Source organism: Lissotriton helveticus, chromosome 10 (assembly GCF_964261635.1).
Source record: "Lissotriton helveticus chromosome 10, aLisHel1.1, whole genome shotgun sequence".
In the NCBI taxonomy this organism is placed as follows: Eukaryota; Metazoa; Chordata; class Amphibia; order Caudata; family Salamandridae; genus Lissotriton; species Lissotriton helveticus.
In genome coordinates this window covers 1,042,092,432-1,042,119,196 of record NC_136071.1, presented here as the reverse complement: position 1 = coordinate 1,042,119,196, position 26,765 = coordinate 1,042,092,432, and the positions used below count along the sequence as shown (strand labels likewise).

General features: G+C 47.6%; 1 protein-coding gene across 1 annotated transcript in view; it reads right to left on the bottom strand.

The window, feature by feature from the left end:
• MALRD1 (MAM and LDL receptor class A domain containing 1) overlaps positions 1-26,765 on the bottom strand; it is a 2,679,189-nt gene that overhangs the window by 1,453,348 nt on the left and 1,199,076 nt on the right. Inside the window, exon 23 of the mRNA XM_078663745.1 lies at positions 1,190-1,347. Coding sequence (XP_078519871.1) covers positions 1,190-1,347 — 158 coding nt within the window. The remainder of the gene's footprint in view (positions 1-1,189; positions 1,348-26,765) is intronic.

Here is a 26,765-nt window from a genome sequence, read left to right as displayed (position 1 = left end):
TAAAAACAGAATTGGCATTTAGGAACCTATTACAAATCAGGGAGTACAAAATTATTGCATGAATATTAGAGGTTAGATATTTCCACACCCGGGACCTCATTTATAAGAAGTGACGCATCGCTGTGTAAAAGCAGCGATGCGTCACCTCTCAGTGCGCCCTTCTTGCGACATGATTGATGCGTCATATTTACTATGTGACGCATCATGTCGCAATGAGTTACAGATACGTCAGTATTTCTGACGTATCTGTATGGCGCAAAAGTGACGCATTGCTGGAGTGTGTCACAAAAGTGACGCAACTCCAGCAATGTGTCCTTTCACATGGGGCAAGCCCCATGTGAAAGGGCCTGCGTCAGTCTTACGCCTGCTGTGAGGCAGGCATAAGATATTGATGCATTTGCGTCCTAAAAGTGGCGCTGTGAAATCTCATAGATTTCACTGCGTCACTTCTACGACCCTTTCTTGCGTCAATACGCCCCCTTGCATACATTATACCTGGCGCAGGTATAATGAGGCGAAGGGGTTTACAAAGTGACGCATCTACTTAGATGCGTCACTTTGTAAATAAGGCGCATTTTTTATGCCACTGGTGCTTCAAAAAAGTGATGCACCGGTGGCGTCAAAGTGACGCACAGCCTCATAAATGAGGCCCCCTGTTTTTCTGGGTGGTAAACTTCTCTGAAAAAAAATCACAAAAAAATCATGAGACTGGGCCTGCAGCAGCCAAGTCTCATTCCTGATTTTTTTGTTATGTTTCGCCTTCCATCCTCTACCGACCCGTGCCCCCCACCCCCTCCCCCCCGTGATCCTCGTCCCACCCACCCTACTTATACCTGCTCAAATCACGTTGCAAATATAGGTTTTAAACCCTTCTGCATTGGGAATTCTTATTCGTTTTAGAATCTGGAAAACCCCACTGCACAGAGTAATTTTCAATTCCATGGGTTAAACTGTGTAATGCATGGTAGAGAAACAGAAAATGTGTATGCAAACTTACCGTTCTGTAAATCCGCCCCAGTAACATTCAACTCGTAGTTAGAGCCAAACACACTAAGTGAAATAGTATAGTATAGTTTGGTTTCGAGCAATAGAATTAATTATAAACATAGTAAAGATCCGGACATTCTTCTTCTGTGTTGAGATTATATAGTGTTAAACATATGGAAAAGATCATCATGTCCAATCTTACCTTAATAAGAACTCTTATGAGGCCTGTGGCTTTGGATGACATATAATACCAGAAGCTGAGCACGCAGTGTGCACCCGACTCCTTCCACTTGGTGCTTTTAACGTGGGCCTTTTCACCTCTTAACCCCACCGGCGTTGCCTCGAGATATAGAAATTGACCTGGAATATGGATTTATGCATATTTATTAACACTCCAAAGTTTCTTTGTGCATTCGAATCATCTGCAGACTGCATCACAAATGAAGCAAGCACGCCTGTCTGTCTGCATATTATTTCAAGGCGCCTTCTTACAAAATATACCTGTGGTACAATAGCCTGGGTGTCACGGGCTCTATTGAGGGCAAGGACAATGAGCCCGGTGTCGGTATTAAAATAAAGATATAATCGAGGTACAGTGAGCCAAATATACCCTTAGACACCGGTGTCACCCCACCGCTGTGCTAATGATGACTGCACCTCTACAGACACGTCTCTAAATTCGCCATTCAGTCTTTCATTCTCTACCGCTTAACCATCTTTCTCTCATCACCTCCCCCTCCCCTCCATCTCCCTTCCCGCTCTTGTGCCTCTTACTTTTCTTTACTTCTTCCCTCCATTCTCCAACGTTCGTAATTCTGTCCCCTGCTTCTTTTGCTCATCCTCACCTCCTTTCTCTTTCTCTCTGATCCTTACTTAACTAATTTTTCAATTCAGTCGTATTTTCCTCTTCTCCTCTCATTTCTATATTTCGCCCTCATTTTCATTCTTCCCTTCCCTTTCCTCTCCTCCATTTCTTTGTTATCTTCTACTTCCCCATACCCCTACCCCTTCTATCATCCCAAATAGTTATCACAAAGCCAGGCCCCAGGAACACCCTCTTTTCGAACAAATCTCAAAGGAGAGCCTTTAAAGTAATTGTAGCAGGGAAGCCTGTGACCTCTCCCACGTACCACTCCACGGGCCCCGGTACCACTGCACCCGCTGCACCAATGCCAGCTACACACCTGCCTGTGTAGCATAAACAATACTGTTCAAATGTGGTGCATTTAAAATACCATTAAACTAAAACATAGTATTCACCAAGGGGCTCATTATGGCAAATGTAGTTTTTAGTGTGAGGTAGCGGAGGATGGAAATGTCTGATCCCAGCTGTTATCCCTGCATCAACATCTTACAATTACAATAGAATCAGGGCCACTGGAATTATTCGATTGTGCAGCAGCATAATTATGCAGCATTTGCCACATAATCCATCGTCTGCTGCAACATCTCAACACCAACAAATTATTTCTAGCTCAAACGGTTCAAAAGTTACTAAAATCGCTGCAACACATCCGTGCAGTAGAAGGGCATTTTGCAAAGATGGACTGGTCAACTTTCTGTCGCTTATTGGTATGTTGTGTGTTAAACTAGTACTGATGAGGTGTAACATATACCCAGACAGGGTTATCAAGTAAAAATGACAAAATAATGAAGTAATATTAGAAGAAAATGGGCTGCATTACGACGCATAATTTGCCTTTTCTTGCCACATGATTTAATCAACCTCGAATCATAATTTGGCCCTCTCCGGCCGCATAATTTCAGTGGCCCTGAATATAATGAGCTTGCAGTAAGAGTAACCTTTGGACGTTGCTTTACCAGATTCTTTTTCTACAGATATTCCAAATTGCAGGGCCTTTTTTCACATAATTTGACCACGTGCTCGGAGCACTATGTACATTGCAGCTGAGGCAAATGCAGTGGGGCAGAGCAGGGACGCTGCCCAGGATCAAGGGAGCTGCCATCGACCAGATGGGGTATCATAACCCCTCCCTCCACTGTGCAGGAAGAAGGCGCCTGGGATCAGGCAATGGCGACCCTGAAGCTTCCAATTAAGGTCAAGGTTTGTTGTTTCCGGGCCTGGAAACATAGGGTCTGGTATTTGTAGACATGGTCATTTTGAGTCTGGAAAACATTAGCCCAATGAAGCAGTTTCTGTGCAAATAGTGACTCATCAATCAAAGGCAAGTAAAACAATATATACACAAAGAAGGGAGGAGATGGAGAAAACATTGAAATATGAATAAATAGGTACAGACACCATCTATATCTGCATTTACAGGTAAAACAAAAATTAATATCCTATTGAACAAAACTCGTGAATCTTATACTCTAAACAATAAAAATAAGATCTAAATGTTAATAACTTCATCATTGATTTTCCTAGATGACTTTCAAAGTAATTAATTGATCTGAAATACTCATAGCGAACCAACTACACTGTAGTAGAGGAAGGGAAAAGCCACATGTATAAATCAAAACATAACACAAATAGAAAAACATCATTGTATCACTATATCCCTGTCATGGCTGTACTTGGGACACAAAGCAGCTCTATCAGGTTTGCTTTCACAAGCCTCCATAGTTGTTTTTTTTTTTACGAGACCTCAACTCCTAGAATACGTTTTACTCTAAATTAAAGCCCATGCCTCTAGACTCTGTCATTGAGAGTGATGCGCCAGCAAGGCCGGCCATATGCTGAAAAACATGTGAAGCAGCACCTTACCCTTAAAATGATGAGTTGGGATTAGATTGCCCTTGTGACTACATCATTTTAGAGTGCTGCTCCAACGAGGTGCCAATTGTGTTTTGAATCTTACAAACTTTACTCAGTTCAGTCATTCTCTCTCGTTCAAGAATGGGTGTCAAAATGTTGCATTCTCAGTGACAGACTGCACATGCATTGAACTTAGAGTGGGAACATGTAAATGAGTAGGTCATCCACCATTCGCTCCTGTAACAATAAGACTGGGAAACTGCCAGGCAGAGCAGAGAATGGCCTTTTCCTTGTAATTCTTTAATTACGGTATTGTCTTTTGATTTCTCTTCTACTGATTGCTGCAAATAACAGAGTGGCAAACAGGGAATTACACTGTGATCCAAGAAACTGTAGGGACAAAAGTCTCCAATTTACTATACAGTCAGAGTTTTATTTTGTTTTCAAAAGAGAATCTTTCCATCAGGTGTGTCTTTTGTTCACAAAGCGGTCGATTTCGATTCGGGAAAAACCACTCCGAATAGCCGTTCGGAGCGTTGTTCCCATACGAATCGTACCCTGCAACGTCCCGCGTACGTACGTCGAAGTAAGATTCGTACCAGGAGCCAGACTCCGTACGAATCGTACAGAGACCGTACGACTCGAATCCCCGTACGAGTCTCTGTCGGAACCCGCTGTACGTGACATCTGTACGGCTCACGGCTGGTTTATACGACCCAGCAAGTACGATACGTGTCGGGTACGCACCGTTTGACACTTTTCTTAACGGGAGCTGAAAACAGCCGTAAAAGCAGAGTTCACGCCGAACCAGGTACGGAAAGCCCCCCCCTGAGTACATGCGTACCCCCGATGATCGCAGAGGTACGCCCTACATACCCAGCGTACATGGGGTACGGTGCGCACGCCCCATGATCGCAGGGGTACGCACCGTACCCCATGTACGCTGGGTGTACGGGGCGTACCCCTGCAATCATGGGGGGTACGCACCGTATCCCATGTACGCTGGGTGTACGGGGTGTACCCCTGCGATCATGTGGGCTACGCACCGTACGGTGTGTATGTGATTGTGCGCTTTTCCGTATGAATCGCCCTTACCTGACGTGGACCGTACGGATCGCGTCCTGATGCCCCGGTCCGGATCGTACTCGTCGGGTCGTACGGCATGTGTACGAGTTGTATGGAGAGGGCTCCGGATACGATTCGTACGGACGGTTTTCTTACCGGATCGGAATCAACCTCAAAGTGTATGTGAGAACACTCTCCCTTTTGCACTGTGAGCAATTTTCTTTTTGGCTGAATTTTATTTCTGGGGTTTCGACTCCTTCCACCTGGGCACTGCTGTCTAATGCCCAGAATATGTGTTCTTACCCTTACAACTTGTAAAATTGACAATCTCTGACTGGCATATTTAACTTGCCCTTAAGGCCATAGTATGTGGGGTATACATACATCCATGCAGTGAAAGTTAAATGCCACCTGTGAAATGCAACACATATTGTGCTATTCACTAGAGTGACAATGATAACTTCAGTTTTATCTTGTGGCATGAATGCTGCAGTTTAAACCTGCAGCCCTGCCCTGCCTAGATATTACTTTTGATCAGGGAAAAACCATCATTTTAAATAACAATGTAGGTTGCATGGTATTTAAAAGTGGGCTCTGTTCAGATTTAATGTTGCGATATCCTTACAGTGCAAAGCCCCCAAAAGCTATTTTCACTGTGGAATGCTCTGGCTGTCTTACGAGGAAAACTAGAGTAAAGATTAAAATATTAATTTTGCTATCTCGGGATTCACCAACAATGTTTTATTAAGAATCAAATGCAATACTAAAGTTAGATTATGTTAAATATTTAGTAAATGTAACTTTTAGAAAGTTATCCTTTCCCTATCTAAAGTTCCTGATGACTAATTTGCATTGGCATGCCTGCAGCTGCCCTGTCAGTACTTGACACTAATGTGGTGTGAAACTCCTTCTAGAGCTGGACACTGGGCACTGGCTTAAACCTGGTTACAGGGTGGACAGAGAGTTGGCAGGTGATCCATATCAGCTCAGAAAGAACTGCTGGGGATTTTCCATGAACATTATTAACTTGAAATGGACTGAGGTGAAGCTTGACCATTCACAGTATAGTGTGAGGAGGAACCTTATGAAGGAGAAGCCTCTGTTTAGGCCAAGGGCAGCCAATTGTGCACCAGTTCAATGGGAGAGGAAGCTGGTCGCAGAACCAATTTGTGGTAGCTCAAGAGGAGGGGACTACTCATTTCCCTAACACACCATTGGTCTGTGGCATCTTGCATTTCCCTTAGAATAATGCACTCTGGGCCAATTTTCAGTAAGAAAAAAGGTTGTGCTCTAAAAATTGCACGGTTGCCCTTACAATCTTTTTTCCCATTGGTTAGGGAGTGTCCAGGAGTCACCTCCGCAACCACTGGCTACTGAACTGTAAAAAGTGGGCCTCACTATCGGCTCAAGAAAACACATTCTTTTTTTTTTAATATATATCTTTATTAGTTATAACACAAGAGTAGAAATGTACATTTCGGGTGTCGTTGGTAGAACATATTACAGTGGCGAACGGGCAGAAGAAATGAAGAAATACAATACAATTGTAGGCATCCGGACAATATCAGCACCAGCCAGAGCTGGGTCAAAATAATACAATACAAATAATCATAAGCAAACATTATCAGAATCCGCCCACCATGGATACAGGATATAAAAATGGACACTCGACACCCGAATATGCATAACAACAGGCTCAGGAGAATACGCCACATCTCTTGTGAAGAAGGGAAAAGGGAAAAAAGATAGGTCATAGAACAAAATAAAGGAAAAATTAAAAAAAAAACTCAACCCCCCACCCTACACCCCGGCAGATGGCTACGACCTAACCCCACTAGCAGCGTGCCTGTCGCCCCCTAAACTACACCCCAAGGAAGGGAAAAGATGGAGGAGGAATGTCTTACGATATGATGCGGGCTCCCGGGCTCCCCTCTCCCCCGCCACGAGCAGATGTTCCCTCCCATGGTACTAAGCGAGGTAAAGCAGATTTATAAGCAAACTGATAGGGAAATCACCAAAAGAGAAAAGACCATCCCGCCCAGCCCCAGACACCACAGAGGCAACAAATCCCATTGTCGAACACAGTCAGTACACCAAACCCAAAAAGAGCAGAATCCCATCTGGCCCTCACTCCCACCGATGCCACACAGCAGTGTCAAGAGAAGTCCCTGCACAGAATCAGAACAGTCAAGTTCAGCCCTGGCCTCTACGTTCCATCACACAAACCTTTTTCGAAAGGACCAGCATAATAGCAAAATAGTCAAAACGTTGTAGAAAAGGGAGCGGATCAATATAGCACGAAAGGGTCAGAAGAGTCAGGTCTCGAAGTCTATCAGAAACACGAAAGTCAATCCAAAGAATATTGTTGGAGGTCTCCAGAAACGAAGAAAGAAATAAGTCCTGTGCGGGCGATGACTTTGCCGAGCTTGCTGGCTGGTCAGGGGCTCCAGTTGCGGGCTGCTGTAGTTGCGCAGACACAATTGGCATCAGATTATAATGATGCTCGGGGTTCTCCTCTCGGATAAAATCAAGCTGCGCGGGGGTCACCATAAGTTGCGGGTCTGACTCTGGGCTAGGGTCCGGTCTCGAACAAATAGTCTTGATGCGTACAGTCAAGTTGTGGAGAGCAGCCTCCATTTGCCAGTGAAGAGCCCCGATGGCGGCCATTACATTCCCCAGTGTCGGTCCACACTTTGTCCGATCCATCTCCGCTTAATCGATGACAAAGCAGGTTATCAACCCTGGAGGCCGGCTACTCCGGGGAAACCAACTGGAGTGGGGTGGGCGAAGGCGACTGGCGACTTTGAGGCTTTGCGCTCTTTACACCGCTGCCGAGAGCGGGCCCCCCCCCCCGCGGACCCCGAGGGCTGCAGCAGGGTCCCAGGAATCGGACCCCCACTCACCGCGGCATCCACGTCTCGTCACCATCTGGCTAGTATACACAGGGACTCGAGACCACCACCTGGATCGAGAATTCATTTCACTCCGATGAGACCGGACCCTGCCAGGTACCCGCGGCCGATGTTGTTCAACTGAAACCCGGCTGGGTCAGTACTCGAGGCCCCGGCTTATAGTCTGGAGGAGGCCCGAAAATGACAGACGGTGTAACTTCGTCAAAAAAGGTGATAAAGACTCCGGGATTGCGCCCCTGGACTCAGAGACGATTCAGACACACAGGAGTCTGGCGGGAGGTCAGGATTAAGTTCAGGATAGATCCGCCAGCGACGGAGGTCGACGGAGCCGGGAGCTTATGCGGCCATCTTGGTTGCTAGCGTAGCTCCTCCCTGAAGGAAACACATTCTTGACCTGTGGAAGAACAAAAAGAGTCCATCTGAAGTTTGAGACCAATGAGGAGATCTGAAGGGCTGGACCTGCTCCCACGTGTACCCAGGACAAAGAAGTAGCCTCCAAGGGTAATTGGCTGACCTCCTGTGTGGCTCCCGGGAAACAACAAGCTGAGAGAGGCCTTTTTCCTGAAGTGACACATTGCAACTGGTAGAGGATTGAACCCCGTTGGCAGCCTCTGCTGGAGTGTGTCCTGACCCCTAAATGTTTGCCCTGAGGTCCTGGAAGCCTTAGTGATGTATGGAAGAACATATTACTAAATCTCAGGAAACTTTTGACTTAGAAAGACTTTGGACTACTATACCTTTGGAGGACAGAACCACCCACCTAAGGCACAACATTGCTGGCAAGAAAATCAGATTAGTCTGGCTCATAGCCTTTTGCCAACAGATTAGTCTGGCTCATAGCCTTTTGCCAGTAGACTATTCATGGCAACCCTATGTGATGTCAGTGCAACATTCCTGGATACAGCCTGCTGACTTGCCCTGCTTAAGTATTTGACTTGCATTTCAGAGACTAATTCAAAAGGCAACATTTTTGACCGGAATTACCTTGCTTGGTGTATCCAAACCACATGCCAGCGCAGTGGCCTGAAATTGCTCGGAGGTGGGAGTCACACTTGAACAGTACTTTCTATTAGTGCTTTACTTTTTCTTTTAGCTGTTTCTTCTAAATAATTGTTTCATTATATCTTCAGTTTCCCTTTTTGGATTTTTATCATTATGGTGTAATTGTGTTTATCAAATTATTTTTAACCTGTATAAAGTGGAGTGAGTGCTATTTGTATTGTGTTGTGTTTTTGACTTTTTAGCCGGTTTAGCACTCCTAAATGCTTCACACATTTTCTCCAAGTCTGTATTAGCTGGTGCTGTAGCTACCAAGGGTTGAGCTCAGGCGTAAATTATTGAAATGTTTGCATGGACCTAAAAGATTAGTGACCTAATTACTTAGGGCAGACTAGCATCCACCCCAATTAAAAATTCACTTTCTTACAAGGTGAAATACATCACTTGTTCTGCACCACTGTAAAGTAAATTATAATATCGAAGATTATGGTATAAACTCCAAATGAGTCGCTAGTCTTTGCAACAAAGTTCTATTTAATTGCTGGGTGTATGCTCCACATTGGCTTAATTTCTCCAACTAGTAGGAAGACCAACCAATCAAAGTTCTGGAGAGGTCTCTTATTTATGTAATTTACAACTTCTGGTTCAACGTGTACTTCCGTTGTGATTAAGGAGTCCCATAGTAATTTATTTTCCGATATCAGATACATTTATTATGCGTTGGCAACTGATCATGAATCATCTTCTTGGTCTAATTCTGGCAATGATTTTATCCACTCGAGTATCATCAATAGACACCTATTTTCTAAAGCAATCCTGGAATTCCTAAATAAAGGTTTAGTGCTGGAAACAGAAATAAGTCCTTGGTACGCATTTCCTGGTTGGCACTGCCATTTTGTGGTATTGCCTTCACTTGTCATAGTCATTGGAGATTTGGTAAGTTATTTACACCATGTGCAAACATGCATTGCCCCAATTCATGTTATGATGACTTGGGGCAAAACATGTATTTATTTTCTGGGACGAGAGATCCACACTAATCATTGAAACATCCATATATGAACATTAATTGAAGCATAAATCGTGATCACGGAACGACATTACACCATGGAGCCCAATCCGAGCCACTGATACCTTACTACTCTGTGTGCCACTGAAGGGACTATCAGTGTCAGATGATAAACATTTGAAAGAGTGCTGCTACGCCAGCATGGATATAATTCTTCCTGGAAGGCTTGCATGCTGTTGGAAAAGATGGTTAGGTCGCACCCAATCAGTTCTCAACTAAATGTTTGGGACACTCAGGTCAGATGTACATATTTAACATTTTCATAACAATCCTTCCTCAGTCATGTCTTTAATGAGTGTTTGATATATCATACATTTTATGTTATTCATTTGTGTGGAATTCTGACAATAATTAAGGATTCCTAGTCATAATGGCACCTAATCTAAGTGTCGTTCTAATTATCACTGATGTATCTAGATTTTTGTAATATTTAAAGAAGCTAATTTGTTATCTGTTCTATGCATGTTTTTTTGCAGAACATACCAAAGATTTGCAATAAGCCGATAAGAATCTATTTCTAAAGTGAATGTTAGCACATATTTTATTTAGAGCTTCATGGCACACTTCTCTTTGTTCTAAATGCTGTAAATGAGATATGTTGCTATCATTAAATGTATTGACCTTCATTTTACTGATACCGTAAGGATGATAGGTTGAGTTAACCCTTTTTGGAACTGAATTTTTTTTTTTTTCTTTTGTACACAAGCATACATGTATGTAAACATTGGACTGTAATTTCAGTGATCCTTAAGCGTGCAACAATCATGTCATTAGGTTGAGCCTCTGCAAGACCTGTTGTAATCTCTTCTGTGGGCATTTGGAACACCCACCAATACCCACTGGTTGTTATCTGTGGCATTCAGAAATGGCCTTGCTCACTTTGCCAGTGGATTCAAGGTAGCCTGGCTGATGAAGTGTGTTACCCAGAAACCGGTCCCAGGATGCTTGTTTCCGGTTCAGGGAACACCTGGCTTGGCAGTTCAAGCTGGACTGTTCCCAAGAGGCACAGGGGCAAAACTGATTTGCATATAGCTGGGTCTGAACTGAGGTGGCGAAGTGAGCCAAAAAATGATGATGGATTCAACCCAGATCTGAGACTGGGGGTGAATGTCTGAAAACTTTCAGCGCTCCGTCCATTATCTCCTTCTGTTTGCTTTGTTCGCCCTAAGTTGGCAGGGAATGCCCAGACATGGGTCCTTTGCTAAATTTGCCACTGGATTCAAGCTAGCCTGGCTGATGAAGGTTATTATCCAGAAACCGGTCCCAGGATGCTTGTTTCTGGTTCAGGGCAGACTTGGCTTGGCAATTCGGGCTGGACTGTTGAAATTAGGCACAGGGTCAAGACTGATGTGCATGTAGCTGGGTCTGAACTGAGGTGGCGAAGTGAGCTAAAGAATGATGATGGATTCAACCGAGATCTCTGACTGGGGGTTAGTGTCTTAAAAGTTTCAGCGCTCTCTCCATTATCTGCTTGTGTTTGCTTTGTTCGCCCTAAGTTGGCAGGGTATGCCCAGATGTGGGTCCCTTGCTCACTTTGCCACTGGATTGAAGCTAGCCTGGCTGATGAAGGGTGTTACTCAGAAACCGGTCCCAGGATGCTTGTTTCCGGTTCAAGGGACACCTGGCTTGGCAGTTCGGGCTGGACTGTTCCCATGAAGCACAAGGTCAGACTGATTTGCATATAGCTGGGTTCCCCTGAGGTGGAAAGCCGGGGGTTTAGGATGCTAGTCTGCTTATGAAAACTTTGCTTTTTATCGTCTGTTTCAGATTTTAACGTTGGGCAACAGTCTCTCCTCTGAGGCGGAAAGCCGGAGGACTAGGACGTTCGATTTTTTAAAAACATTTGCTAGTTGCGATTTGGGCACTAGTACTATTTGTAAACATAGCGCAGGCACTCCTTACCTGCTCTCTCCACCTCCTGAACTCCCGGGCACATGCGCAGCTGATTAAGCGTTGACGCGGTCGTTGCCATGTGGATCCGCCATCTTGGGAGGACGCTCAGGCTTGCGGACTAGTTGTCGGCAGCCTACAACCCTCCCAGGGATTTAAAGCGCGGGAAGAACAAGGCGCTCAGATTTGATAATCCCCTGAGGCGGAAAGCCGGGTGTTTAGAATGCTAGTCTGCTTATGAAAACGTTGCTTTTTTATCGTCTGTTTCAGATTTTAACGTTGGGCAACAGTCTCTCCTCTGAGGCGGAAAGCCGGAGGACTAGGACGCTCGATTTTTTTAAAACATTTGCTAGTTGCGATTTGGGCACTAGTACTATTTGTAAACATAGTGCAGGCACTCCTTACCTGCTCTCTCCACCTCCTGAACTCCCGGGCACACGCGCAGCCGATTGGGCACTGACGCCGTCGTTGCCACGGGGATCCGCCATCTTGGGAGGACGCTCAGGCTTGCGGACTAGTTGTCGGCAGCCTACCGCCTTCCTTCTGCCCCTATACATTTCCATGGCTTTTCGCCCGCGCAGCGGTCGGGCGCAGCGGGCGCGCCGGCGGCGCGCCAAAGGCAAGCCCGTCTGCGCCCGTCGGCGCCAGATCAGCGCAGAGCGTTAGGACCCCATGGCAACTCCTCTCTGACACGCAGCGCAGGAGGACTTATAATCGTGATTTTCTGCTGAGCCTCAATGGCAGGGGGAGGAAGAAGAACTGTATCTGCTTAAGACCTGATAAAAACATGCAGACAGGATCTATCAAGTGCCGGGCTTGTCTATCTGGCCTTCCTGCTGTCATCTGCAGACCAATTAGGACGCGTAGTAGGACCTACGGCGCTAATGGGGAAGGGCCGATGAATAACATAAACTGTCTTCTAATTAATGCTAGATCCCTCGTGAAGCACAGTACGGAATGTGCTGAACTGATTCAGGATAGAGATGTAAAAATCGCTTTCATTACCGAGACCTGGACGGATGCTGCATCCGGGCCGGACTTAGTGAAAGCCACCCCCCAGGATACCTGAGCTTTGTTCTGGACAGAGGAGGAAAAAGAGGAGGTGGGCTTGCTATCATTTATCATGCCTCTATTGTGGGTTCCTTTCAGTCGGTGGCCTCACAGACGTGTGAGGCACTGGGGTTCAAACTCTCTCTATCCAATCATCACTCTTTCCAGGGCTGCCTTTTATATAGACCACGCGGGACCAGGTCCCAATTTCTTGAAACCGTGGGCAACATTCTGAAGGAAGCGCTGTGTACTAAATCCTTCACAGTACTAGATGATGTCAATTTTTACTTAGAAGATGATTCAGACCACGACAGGTTAGTTCTAGCAGAAGTGATGCAAGGGGTGGGTCTCAATCAGGTGGTAAAGGGGGCCACGCACATAGCAGAGCACACGTTGGATGGCATTTTCACAAATAACCCAGATCTGCAGTTTATCAATACCAAATCCGTGGCCTGGTCTGACCATTTGGCCGTGCTATTTATTGTTTCGCCCCCCCGGCTGAATAGGGCCACGCAAGCTAGAAAAACAGCCAGGACTTACAGAACCTGGAAAGAAGTTGATGGTATGGCACTCGAGCACCTGCTGACGTCCTCTATGTTTCCTCTTCCGGCAGAGGTTAATAAAACAGCAGACATGTACACTGATTGGGTCGATCGGGCTTGCATGACACTAGCTCCGCCAAAAATGTGTCACCCTACTCGTACAGCTCCATCAGCTCCCTGGTTTACGAACGAGCTGCGAGAATATAAGCTTGTCTGTAAAAAGTTGGAGCGAGTATGGCGCGCAAAATATCATCAGGAGGACAAAATTAAGCTTAAATCCAGCCAAAGGATCTATAAAGATATGATAAAGAAGGCCAAAGGTACATATTATATCAATAGGATCGAGGGAGCTAGAAAGTAATACAGGGAACTTTTCGATACTATTGTTAGTCTTACCACGCCCAAGCCAGTGATCATTCCACCTAGCCAAGAACTATGTGAGACCCTCGCCAAGTTCTTCACAAATAAGGTGGAATTGATCTTCACTGCATTGGAGCCTCAGGAGAGACAGTCTCTTCTGGAGGGATCGCACAGAAACCCCTTAACCAACCCTCAAAAAACTAAATTCTCAGGGTTTGCCCCTGTGAGCCCGGAAGAAATAAAAAAATTGCTACACGCAACTAAATCAGGGTCGCCCCAAGATCCCTGTCCGGCGTCGGTGGCAAAGTTGGCAGCCACCCCTATAGCGGACACCTTGGCAGATCTTTTCAATCAGATGTTTAACCTCGGGGACTTTCCATCATGTTGGAAACGAGCATCAATTGTCCCGCTGCTCAAGAAACCTAGCTAGACATCTCAGACCCAAATAGTTACTGACCTATAGCCCGGTTACCGTTGCCAGCAAAGCTTATCGAAAAAGTTATGAACCTGCAGCTTTGCACATTCCTTAGATCTTCCCAAGGTCTGGACAAAGCCCAACATGGGTTCAGGGAAGGTCACAGCACCGAGACCGCCCTGATTAAATCTACTGAAGAGATCAGGAAAGCATTGGATGCAGGGGGACGAGCAGCTCTGGTCCTCCTCGACCTGTCCGCGGCCTTCGATACGGTCCACCATACGATTCTGGTGGATCGCTTAGAGGACTGCGGGGTTCAGGGGAGGGTCCTTAACATCTTGAAAGCCTTCCTTGTGGACAGGGTTCAGGTGGTGGCCTTGGGAGATTTTGAGTCTAGACCTTTCAAACTCCCAGGGGGGGGTCCCGCAGGAGTCCTCCCTTAGCCCCACCTTATTCAACATTTATGTTTCATCTCTTGCCCCGGTGATCCGATCTTTCGGATTTGAATTAACATCTTATGCAGATGATACTCAGATCATTGTATCACTGCTCCCGGGGAAAGAAGAAGGAGTAGCTGCAAGATTTCAGGACTGCATGACGACAGTCAGTAGCTGGATGGCAGGTAACTGCCTCAGATTGAACTCCTCCAAAACTGTGGTTCTACTCTTTGGCTCAGATATTAGTTTTTGGAGTCCTAAGTGGTGGCTGGATGACATGGGAACCCCTCCCACTCCAGTAGCTAAGGTGACGAATCAAGGTGTCCTCATCGACAATCAACTTTCGTTCAAACCACAAGTAAATGCTCTGATCTCTTCCACTTACTGGACCTTGAAAATCATCAGGAAGATTATTCCGTTCCTGCCAGACAGTAGTAGAAAAACTGTGGTGACGGCACTTGGGCTCTCCCGCTTAGACTACTGCAACAGTCTTCTCCTTGAGGCCCAACAAAGGCTGCTTAATAAACTTCAAGTGTTGCAAAATGCTGCAGTGCGCCTAATTGAGGGCCTGCCTAGGTTTGCGCCGGTCGCACAGGAACTTAGGAAGTTACACTGGCTCCCGGTACGCAAACGCATAATGTTCAAATCACTGTGTATCGTTTATAAAGCAGTACATGGACTGGGTCCATCTTTTCTCCAGCAGCACCTCCAACTGTATACGCCAGGCAGACAACTGAAATCTGCCAATAAAGGGCTGATCTAGATAAGCAGGATCAGGAAGGCACGATGGGGGGGCAGAAGCTTCGTTAAAGGGGCTGCCACCACGTGGAATTCCCTGCCCCTGGCCTTGAAACAAAGTGCGAACCTTTTAGCCTTCCGAAAAAATATCAAAACTTGGCTTTTTAGTCATTAAAAGGGGCCTGACTCTTAGGGGAGCTATCATTTCAGCACCAGGACACCGCTCGGTAACAGCGCGCTTTATAAATGGTATAAATAAATAAAACTGAGGTGGCAATGTGAGCTAAATAATGATGATGGATTCAACCCAGATCTGTGACTGGGGGTGAGTGTCTGAAAAGTTTCAGCGCTCCGCTCATTATTGTTTATCCTTGTTGGTCCCTCCTTTCTGTGTGTGTTTCCACCCCATGGTGATTTCACTAATGGTTTCTTTTGGCTGGCCAACGCTCCTTCACAGCACCGGATGGCTGCTCCTCCCATCTCATCATACCCCATTTCCTGCCCTTCAGCTCAGCAGTACAGAACGGAGCTGGAACAATCACAGCATTGTTTGCATGCCTTTCTGGCCATGTGACCACTTCACTACCCTCTGCCCGCCCTCCCTGGAAATTTCAGCATTAGGGGTGGGGCCTGTCTGCCCCTGCAGGCTTCTGCATCTGGCAGTCCCTTTCTCCAGTGCTTAAAATGGAGATCTCTTAGTGTATGCACTTGATGTGACTTTTCACAGGAACTTAGGGGCCCATTAGGATGACGGGCGGACTTTGTCCGCCCGCCATCCCATCGTAGGAAGGGACCCGTGGGGGAAATTAGGATGCGCCCGCCACAGTGGCGGGCGCATCCTATATTTTAATCATTCTGGCGGGCGGTGCTGAAAGCACCGCTTTCCGCAATGGTAAAAATACATGTGCATTTCAAAGCACAACGTGACAGGCATCGCGCGGTGCCTGCCACGTTGTTCTTTGAAATGCTGGGGGGTACCATAGATACCCCCCATGTGCACCCCCCACGCCCCCGGAGTCCCTGCCCCCAAAGCAGACTCTACATGCCTTTCGCCGCCACGGAAAGGCATTGGAAAAAGCCCATTCTAATATGGCTGGCGGTGTCTGATAGACACCGCCATCATATGGAACCCTTTTGCAGAAAAGCGGCGGACAGTCTTTCCGTCCGCTTAGGACCCTCCAGCTATAATAATATGGCGGGGGGTCATTCTGGCACAGATGGCGTGTGGATCGCCCCCGCCAGGCCGGCGGTGGCTACCGCCGGCCTGGCGGGCGATCCACCTGCCATCCTAATGGGGCCCTAAGTGTCTCCATCGGCTTCTCCGGACATTCACCATTTTTTATTTGAAAAGTGGATCAGTGTCTTTAGCTTTCATGCTTTTTAACTGAAAGCAGATTTTGTATGTTTTAGTAAAGTAGGGTGAATTATGTTATCTTGGTTTATCACTTATATAAAAGGGCGAACATATAGTTTAAAGACTGACAACCGAAAGTGAGGCAAACCTTGTCTTAATCAAAAGAAGCAGCATGGCAGGACAGTCCTGTGAAGAAAGGCTTGCCTTTAGTGTGTCACCCCTGTAGTCTGTTCGAACGGCCTTCACTGGACCACAGAAAGCATCAACTAGGTCACAGCCCACAGCGTTTACTCAATATGACGCAGCCCTGAATAGAAGTAGTGCGAACATAAGTCCAACCACCCAGCCCTTCCTAGGGTGGTTTCATTATTCGAGTTAGCCTCAAAACAATAATGTCCCCAGAAAGTACTGTCCCAGAATTCCAACCTTAGAAATACACAGTTTAAAAATGGAATTACAAATTATTGTTGGTGCACACTGACATGAGTGACACTTTGAGAATGTTTGTGTACCTGTGGCAAAAAAGGGATGAGCCCACAGCTGGGCTGTCCGCATCCACTACAAGACACCAAGGACCAAACACTAACTGCACAGACACCCAATATTAGTACCTCTGGCACCTGTTTGCTTTCTGCATAAATTTTGCACACACATTTACCATTTTGCGGTAGGTCTGCACATTTTCATAGTCTTTTACCTTGTGATATTGCATGTATTTGCAAGATAATATATATGTTTGTGTCTCTGTCCCTTGTGTCTCTTCTGGCATGTTATAGATGTGCACGTTCTCCAGTATAATTTAGGACATTCCTCGTTAACTTAGGAACTACCTAAGTGGCCATCTTAAGCATCCTTATAAAATTTCCTTTTAATATTTCACGGATGAACATTTTATTTAACTTGCAAATATTCTGCAGTGTTGTGTGTTTTCACATATTCAAAATACATATATATCAAGTCACAACAATATGCTAATTAGCTGCGCGTGAGAGTGATTCCAGTCTTCTGATCTAAAGCGTCGACATTAAGCTTTTGGAAATTAGTGAAATATGCAAACATACAGTTTGCCACACTTATTCCTGAGAGGAATCAGTCTTCTGACTATCACCAGGAATGAGAAGAGAGTATCAAAATCATGTATGGATATGAACAATTTATAGTCATTTCCATGCTACTAGTAAGTCCGAATGAGGTCGCACACTGCTCGTCCCATCAGCGTGTGACCCCGGAGCATGATGGTCGATGTAGTCGGTATCCGCGGGTGCGCTTCTACCCGAGTGTTGAGTCTTGAGGGTGTTCACTGGTGTGCTTGCCATCCCTGGACACGTGTTTCGCGTTCATTAACGCTCATCAGCAGGGATTAGGCGTGTGCACGGGGTTGCTGCGTGGGCTGCCGAAAATATTCTCAGGTCCAGGAGGTGACGACCTCGAGATAACGCATCCGCGCGCCTTAAGAGGTATCTGGACCTACGAATATTTTCGGCAGCCCACGCAGCAACCCCGTGCACACGCCTAATCCCTGCTGATGAGCGGTAATGAATGCGAAACACGTGTCCAGGGATGGCAAGCACACCAAGTGAATACCTTGAAGACTCAAGACCCGGGTAGAAGCGCACCCGCTGATACCGACTACATCGACCATCATGCTCCGGGGTCACACGCTGATGGGACGAGCGGTGTGCGACCTCATTCGGACATACTATTTATACAGGCTCCCTTGAGCCGGTGGAGGTGACGACCTCGAGATAACGCATCCGCGCGCCTTAAGAGGTATCTGGACCTACGAATATTTTCGGCAGCCAATGCAGCAACCCCGTGCACACGCCTAATCCCTGCTGATGAGCGTTAATGAACACGAAACACGTGTCCAGGGATGGCAAGCACACCAAGTGAATGCCTTGAAGACTCAAGACCCGGGTAGAAGCGCTCCCGCTGATAATCAATCAATCAATCAATCATGCCATTTGTATAGCGCACTACTCACCCAGGAGGGTCTCAAGGCGCTTGGGGGGAGGGGTATGCTACTGCTGGAACAGCCAGGTCTTGAGTTGTTTCCTGAAGGCGAGATGGTCCTGGGTCAGCCGAAGGTGGATGGGGAGGGAGTTCCAAGTCTTGGCAGCCAGGTAAGAGAAGGATCTTCCTCCGGCGGTGGCTCTTCGGATGCGTGGTACGGCTGCGAGGGCGAGGCTGGTGGACCGTAGCTGGCGGGGGGGCGTGTAGAAGGTCAGGCGGTCATTGAGGTACTCGGGGCCCAGGTCGTGGAGAGACTTGTGTGCGTGGGTGAGGAGCCGGAACGTGATCCTCTTCTCGACGGGGAGCCAGTGCAGGTTTCTCAGGTGGCTGGAGATGTGGCTGCGTCGGGGGACATCCAGGATGAGTCGTGCGGAGGCGTTCTGGATGCGCTGGAGTCTTTTCTGTAGCTTGGCTGTGGTTCCGGCGTAGAGGGCGTTTCCGTAGTCCAGTCGGCTGGTGACGAGTGCCTGGGTGACAGTCTTCCTGGTCTCGGTCAGGATCCAGCGGAAGATCTTGCGAAGCATACGCAGGGTGTTGAAGCACGATGAGGAGACGGTGTTGACTTGTCTGGTCATCGAGAGGGAGGGGTCCAGGATGAAGCCCAGGTTGCGTGCGTGGTCGGTTGGCTTGGGTGCGGTGCCCAGGGCTGGGGGCCACCAGGAGTCGTCCCAGGCGGAGGGCGAAGATCCCAGGATGAGGACTTCCATCTTGTCCGAGTTCAGTTTTAGGCAGCTGTCCTTCATCCACTCGGCGACGTCTTTCATCCCTTCGTGTAGGCAGGTTCTGGCGGTGTCGGGGTCTCTGGTGAGGGAGAGGATCAGCTGGGTGTCGTCAGCGTAAGAGATGATGTTGAGGTTGTGCTGGCGTGCGATGGCTGCGAGAGGTTTCATGTAGATGTTGAAGAGGGTGGGGCTGAGTGAAGATACTTGCGGGACGCCGCAGATGACTTCGGTGGCCTCGGAGCGAAACGGGGGGAGGCGGACTCTTTGTGTTCTTCCGGCGAGGAACGAGATGATCCACCCCAGTGCCTTCTCTTGGATACCGATGTTGCTGAGGCGCTGGACTAGGGTGCAGTGGCAGACCGTGTTGAACGCAGCGGAGAGGTCCAGGAGGATGAGGGCCACTGTTTCCCCCTTGTCGAGCAGGGTCCAGATGTCGTCGGTGGCTGCGATGAGGGCGGTCTCGGTGCTGTGGTTGGCTCTGAAGACGGACTGCGAGGGGTCGAGGGATCCGTTCGTCTCGAGGAAGGCGGTCAGCTGTCTGTTGACGATCTTCTCGATGACTTTAGCAGGAAAAGGGTGGAGCGAGATGGGGCGGAAGTTTTTGAGATCGGTGGGGTCCGCTGTAGGTTTCTTCAGGAGGGCGCTGATCTCGGCGTGCTTCCAGCTCTCCGGGAAGGTGGCGGTGTTGAAGGAGGCGTTGATGATGTTCCGGAGTTGGGGTGCGATGGTGGAGTCGGCCTTGTTGAAGACGTGGTGTGGGCAGGGGTCGGTCGGTGATCCGGAGTGGATGGTGTTCATCGTGCGGGCTGTGTCTTCGGTGGTCACCGTGGTCCAGGTGCGAAGGGTGGCGGTGGGGGGCGTTGGTTCGACGGTTGGGTGCGTGGGTGGGGCGCCGAAGCTGTTGTGGATGTCGGCGATCTTGCGGTGGAAGAACGAGGCGAGGGAGTCGCAGAGGTCTTGTGACGGAGTGATGTCGTTGGTGCCGGTGCTGGGGTTGGAGAACTCCTTGACGATAGTGAAGAGGTCTTTTGCTGTCGTGGGCGTTGTTGTCCAGTCGTTCCTTCAGGGATTTCTTCTTGGTGGTGTGGATGAGCTGGTGGTGCTTGCGGGTAGCGTGTTTGAGGGCGGTCATGTTGTCGGTGGTCCGGTCGAGGAGCCAGGCTTTCTCGAGGGTGCGGCAGGTCTTCTTGGAGTCCTTGAGGTCGTCGGAGAACCAGGATGCCTTCTTGCTTCTGGGTATGCTGGGAGGGTTCTTTAGTAGCGCGAGGTCGTCGGCGCAGGCGGTCAGCCACTGTGTGAAGTTGTGGGCTGCTTCGTTGGGGTCCGTTGTGTTGGCGGGTGGGCTCTGGCTGAGGGAGGTGGTGAGCTGGTCTGCGGTGATCTTGCTCCAATTCCTGTGAGGTACCTGCTGTGGGTGGTGGTGGGTCGTGGATCTTTTGAAGCTGAAGTGGACGCAGCTGTGGTCGGTCCAGTGGAGTCCGGTGGCGTGGCTGAAGGTGATGTACTTGCTGGAAGAGAAGACGGGATCAAGCGTGTGGCCGGCGTAGTGGGTGGGGGTGTTGACCAGTTGCTTGAGTCCGAGGTTGGCGAGGTTTTCCAGCAGGGCGGTGGTGTTGCGGTCCTTGTTGTTCTCCAGGTGGAAGTTGAGGTCCCCGAGGAGGATGTAGTCGGTGGAGGGGAGGGCGTGCGGGCTGATGAAGTCTGTGATGTCTTCGCTGAACTGTGTGCGTGGTCCCGGGGGTCTGTAGACGAGGGTGCCTCTGAGGGTCGTCTTAGGGTCGGTGTGAATCTGGAAGTGGAGATGTTCGGCTGCGGCGAAGGAGTCGTTGGCGTCGGTCGTGATGCGGATGGTGTTCCTGTGGAGGATGGCGATGCCACCTCCGGTCTGGTTGATGCGGTCCCTCCTGATGATCTTGTACCCGTCCGGGATGGCGATGGCGATGTCGGGTGCAGAGGAGGCGTTCATCCTGGTTTCCGTGAGGAAGGCGACGTCCGGTGATGTAGCGTCGAGGAGGTTCCAGAGTTCCACGGCGTGTCTGTGGACGGAGCGGGTGTTGATCAGGATGCACTTGAGGTGGTTGCTGCTGGTGTTTGTCTTGGCGGGTGCGGGGCAGGTTCGGAGGCAGGAGAACTTGCAGGTGCAGCAGGTGAAGGGTCCGTGGGTGCGTCTCGGGGTGGCTCGGTAGCAGGCGTGGATCCGGCCGGCATTGAGTGCATTGAGAGTGGCGGCGTCGTAGGTCAGTCGGGTCGTCTTGCCTCGGCGGGGATGGCCAGGGGTCCTGGCGCTGGGCGCGGGCCAGGCGCGGACGGGCGCAGACGGGCTTACCTTAGCGCGCCTTCAGCGCTCAATCGGCGCTCCCGCAGCGCGCATCCGCTGCGCGGTCGCTCTGGGGGCGTCATAAGTAAGGAGCCGGGAGGGAGGAGCAGCTGGGTGGTGGGAGCGGGGCGGCGAATGGAATCACAGGGGGGCGGGGCCGCAGGGAGGCAGCGGCGGGAAATTCCAAGAAGCAGCGGGCAGCGGGAAATTCCCAGGAGCAGCGGGCAATTCCCAGGAGCAGCGGGAAATTCTCAGGAGCAGCGGGCAGCGAGCGAAGGAATCTGCAGGCAGGAGGCGGCAAAGGCAGGCAGGAGCGGCAGCAGTGAGTGGGGCGACCAAGCCCTGTGGAGGGCTGAGCGGTCACCAGTGATACCGACTACATCGACCATCATGCTCCGGGGTCACACGCTGATGGGATGAGCGGTGTGCGACCTCATTTGGACATACTATTTATACAGGCTCCCTTGAGCCGGTGGAGGTGACGACCTCGAGATAACGCATCCGCGCGCCTTAAGAGGTATCTGGACCTACGAATATTTTCGGCAGCCCACGCAGCAACCCCGTGCACACGCCTAATCCCTGCTGATGAGCGTTAATGAACGCGAAACACGTGTCCAGGGATGGCAAGCACACCAAGTGAATACCTTGAAGACCCGGGTAGAAGCGCACCCGCTGATACCGACTACATCGACCATCATGCTCCGGGGTCACACGCTGATGGGACGAGCGGTGTGCGACCTCATTCGGACATACATTTCCATGCTTCTAACCGGGAGTTTTTCAAATTTCGACATATTCGAAACTCTGTGCAAGTCATATTCATACGTTTATGATTTTTAATTGGCCAATATTGTTTTGAATCAGATGCTATAGATCCTATTGCTGCCTGGCGGATTCAAGAGAGGAGGAAGAAGGCAGTGCAGTGGTGCCCAGAATGTCCCAGTTATAGTGGAAGCTTGGTTCTGACTCCCTGCCCTGAAGTGAACTGGGTGCATCCTTACACAAACGCAGCCTCTTTATACATCTATAACCTTCTCTTCCCTTCTCTCTCACACACAACTCCCACCCCTATTGATTCACCAAACCACATCAATCCACTACACAAATAGAGTATACCATACAATTCCACCCACTCAATTCCAATTCAAACCACAACATGCAGCTAAATCCACTACACTACAAACAAAAAACATAAATAATAAACAATACACTACACACCACAAACATCCACTCCATGCCATAACACACAGGTAAGAGACATTTACATTTACAACGCCAATAGCTCTAACTCCCTTTCATTTTTTTAACAACCAAACACACAGATCTGGAGCATTGCTCCTACCTATTTGTTCTTTTTTGTCACCACAAAGGCAAAATTATCCCCACAGTTCCAAACAACACAATTCAACTCCACACATTTACAATCCCAACCACCTAATTTGACACCAAACCATATAATGCAACTCAACAACACAATTACACAACAAACCACATACATACAAGCCTCAGCACACACTTACACATCGTGTCACGAAATTCAACAGCACACCACATAATTAAACTCCATTACATACCACTCCAGAACACAAAATACCATTCCAGACAATTATGCTCCATAACATACAATCCAACTCCAAATAATTCCAGTGCACTCAATACCACAAAATTACTCGCCACATAAATTCATAGCACACATGCCACATAATTCCAGTACACAAATCCATTCCACACCACACAATTCCACGCCACACAATTAACTAATCCAATGCAACCCACATAATTCCACTACACACCACCTACATACACTCCATAACACATAGGTAAAAGACATTACTGTATACAATGCCAATAGCTCTAACTCAAACAAATGCAAGATTGATTGCATTTACAATGCTTGTTTTAGCTTGCTGGAGATTTGGCGGTAGATGTGTCCACATGAACTGCACTAGCAAAGTTTACAGTATGATATTTGGCACCGCATACAGTAACCTGGCATCTTGTGTACCTTTGATACAAAATAGGATACCTGACTGACTGATACCTGTGTATTCTCGTCATGCTGGTGACTCACAATGCTGATGAGAATGACGTGTTACACATGGACACATTACACAATTTCTCACACCCTTTCGTGTTGCCTACATAATACAGCAAATGTCAGCAGAGTATTCAACTTGGTGAGTCAACATGGGATGAACTAAGAATACACTATTCAACTCATTATAATGGGACAGTGTTTATATTAGAATGCCTCGCGCACTATGCTAATCTGCACTTTGGGGCAGATTTACAAGCCCCTTGCGCCTCATTTACGCTGCCGTTGTGTCACTTTTGTGACGCAGCGGCGGCGCAAATCCTGCTCCATGGTGCGGGGTACTTACAATGTGACGCATCTGGGAGATGCGTCAGGTTGTAATGCCCTCCGCCACATGTAGGCGTTCCTGTGCAGGGGGGGGGGCGTTCCGGCGCAGGAACGCCTCCTAAAAGTGGCTGAGTGAAATCTACAAGATTTCACTCAGTCACTTTTAGGCCCATGCTGCGTAAAAACCCTGCGCCTGCCTGAAGCAGGCGTAAGGATTGACGCAGCATTAACTAGATAGGGCCCCCAGAGCATTGCTGGAGCTGCGTCGCACTTGCGACGCAACTCCAGCAATGCATCACTTTTACGGCACAGATGCGTCACGCATCTGTGCCGTTTTTGCACCATGGTGCACCGCATTGTAAATGCGGCGCATCCATGATGGCGGAGCTGTGGCGCACAATAACTGGCTCATCCCTGCTGATTTGCAGGGATGCGCCAGTTATTGTAAATATGCCCCTGAATCTTTACAAAAATCGAATCAACAAAGGTTTACCAACATTGGGGTAATTATTTGTTTTCTATTGTGTGCCATCGCTATGCAGGCGAATCACTGAAAATGCTGAATCTGTGATATAACCTAAATGTGGAAGCTCAAGTTAGGTCTTTGAGACTCAAGCAGTATTCTTCGCAGTTCTGCAGTAATAAATAATGCTGAGATCTGCAGAGGTCTTTAATGTGAAGCGGGAAGTAACGCTCTTTATCCAGGTGGACACCAATGTTCCGGATTATAGTAACTGTTTTGGAAGAGGACCTCTGGTTGTCATGTCAGGGACCAGATTTGCTAATTGCCACCATGTGTTGATAACACGTTTCCAGTTCACCAGTTAACTTACTGATGGTGGTCTTCATCCAAAGATGCACAGCAGTTGCACATGATAATAAAGCAGTGGCAGACGACACCTCATTTTCAATTCTCGTAGAAAAGGTAATGTAAGAAGGGTTGAAAAATGAAGGCCATCTGCTATGCTGGAACTAAGAAGACAGTAGACATAAGGCCCAATGCTAGGATGCTATGAAGACAAATGTTTGACAAATACAGAATTTCATCGCTGGCACAATTGCCATCAATCCCTCTTGAAGATGCTACAGACAGAGTATTGCTAAACTGCCTGTTTTCAGTGCCTGCACAGTGATGTCTTTTGATGGACCTCAAGTAATATAAAAAAAATCAAGGCCTGATCACAACACTCATTTTGCAAAGCCTCTGCCTACCCGAATCAGTAGAGAGGAATTTACAAGATGTCTAGTACTACGAGCTACTCTATTTTTTTGATTAGTTGTATTAGCTAATGACAAATGGAGCAAAGGAGCGCTATGGCGGAAGTGACCTGAACTAACTCCTGAAATTGCAGTTTTGATATGCAATAGATGTATAATGTACGCATTTGTAGGGGGGGAAAAAGTTAAAATCAAAGTTAGAAAATAAATCATAAAAAACACAAGTCCATAGAAGCCGTTGTTCATGTTTGTGTGTGTTTTATCTGACCCCGATTTTGTCCAAGATCCCATGTTTAAGCGTATAAATGAACTCTTGCGGAAAAGGAATAGATAAAAGGAAAGAACAATGTTGAGGGAAATTACAGAAATGGCCTGATGTGAATTTCATCACACAGCCAAAGTCACTCAGAGCCATTTTGTGCCTGTAGAATACAGATGACTTAAAAACTCTGTATTCTTCAGATATATTTCTTTCACTGAATGAAATGTCATTTCCTGAGGGAGAAAGTTGTGAAAGGTCAGAAAAAAAGATTTCCTGAGATATTCCTGCAGCATCTTCCATGTAGCCATTTACATAATGAATGCACTTTTCCCTAGAAGTAGGTTACCTTTTTATGGGCAATAAGGCGCAAGGGTGCATTTAAAAAAAAAAAAAAAGGAATCCTCATGTCTACTGATCAGAATGTTTCTATCCCTGAGACTCATTGATTAGGTAATCTAAAGCGCTCAAATGCCTAACTTCCCACATCATTTGTGTGCCTTTCACATCACATGATGGAGAACGCCCTGAAATGAAAAAATTCAAGGAAGTTCGGGCCACCTATTACAGGTTTGTAGACCTTTATGAGTTTACCTTGGTGGTTTATTTTACTAGTGTGATCACCATTGTATGGTATAAAAATGAGCTATTTGTATGTGGGCTGTAACTAATTAATGTCTATGAGCTTTAATGAGCTGGTAAGGCCTACTTTATGGGTGACTTATGAATACGTTTTCTTTTTGCCAGGTCGAAATGGCAGTATAAAACTGCACTACAGGCTATAGGCCGAGACAAGTTTTAAAAAGGCTACTTCACTTGGTGGTACAATGAGTGCTGCAGGCCCACTAGGGACATTTAGTTTACAGGTCCTGAGTATATGTAGTACTAATTATCAGGAACTTACAAGTACATTAAATGTGGCAATTAGGTGTAAGCCAATTTTACCATTTTTTTAGGGTGAGAACACAAGCACGTCAGCACTGACTAGCAGTGGTAAAGTGCACAGAGTCCTGAAGCCAACAGATACAGGCTCAGAAATTGAAGGGAGTGAAGGCAAAACATTTGGCGTGACCCTACAGAAAAGGCCAGGTTGAAAAGTGGCATGAGATGGTTAGTTATTTCTTGTACTGATAGGTGAATCAAAAGTCAGCCATAGTTCCATGAGAGGCGATGACATGGGCCCCAACCATAGGCCTGAGCTATTCCTCTGTACTCAGTCGAGGCAAAGGTAAACAAATTTCAGCTTAGACTCAAATGGTCCTTCTTGAACCAGAGCTGAGTTAAAGCTCCATCAGGCCTGTATGTATTATTGGAGCAAAGTGCCTGGCTCTATAATG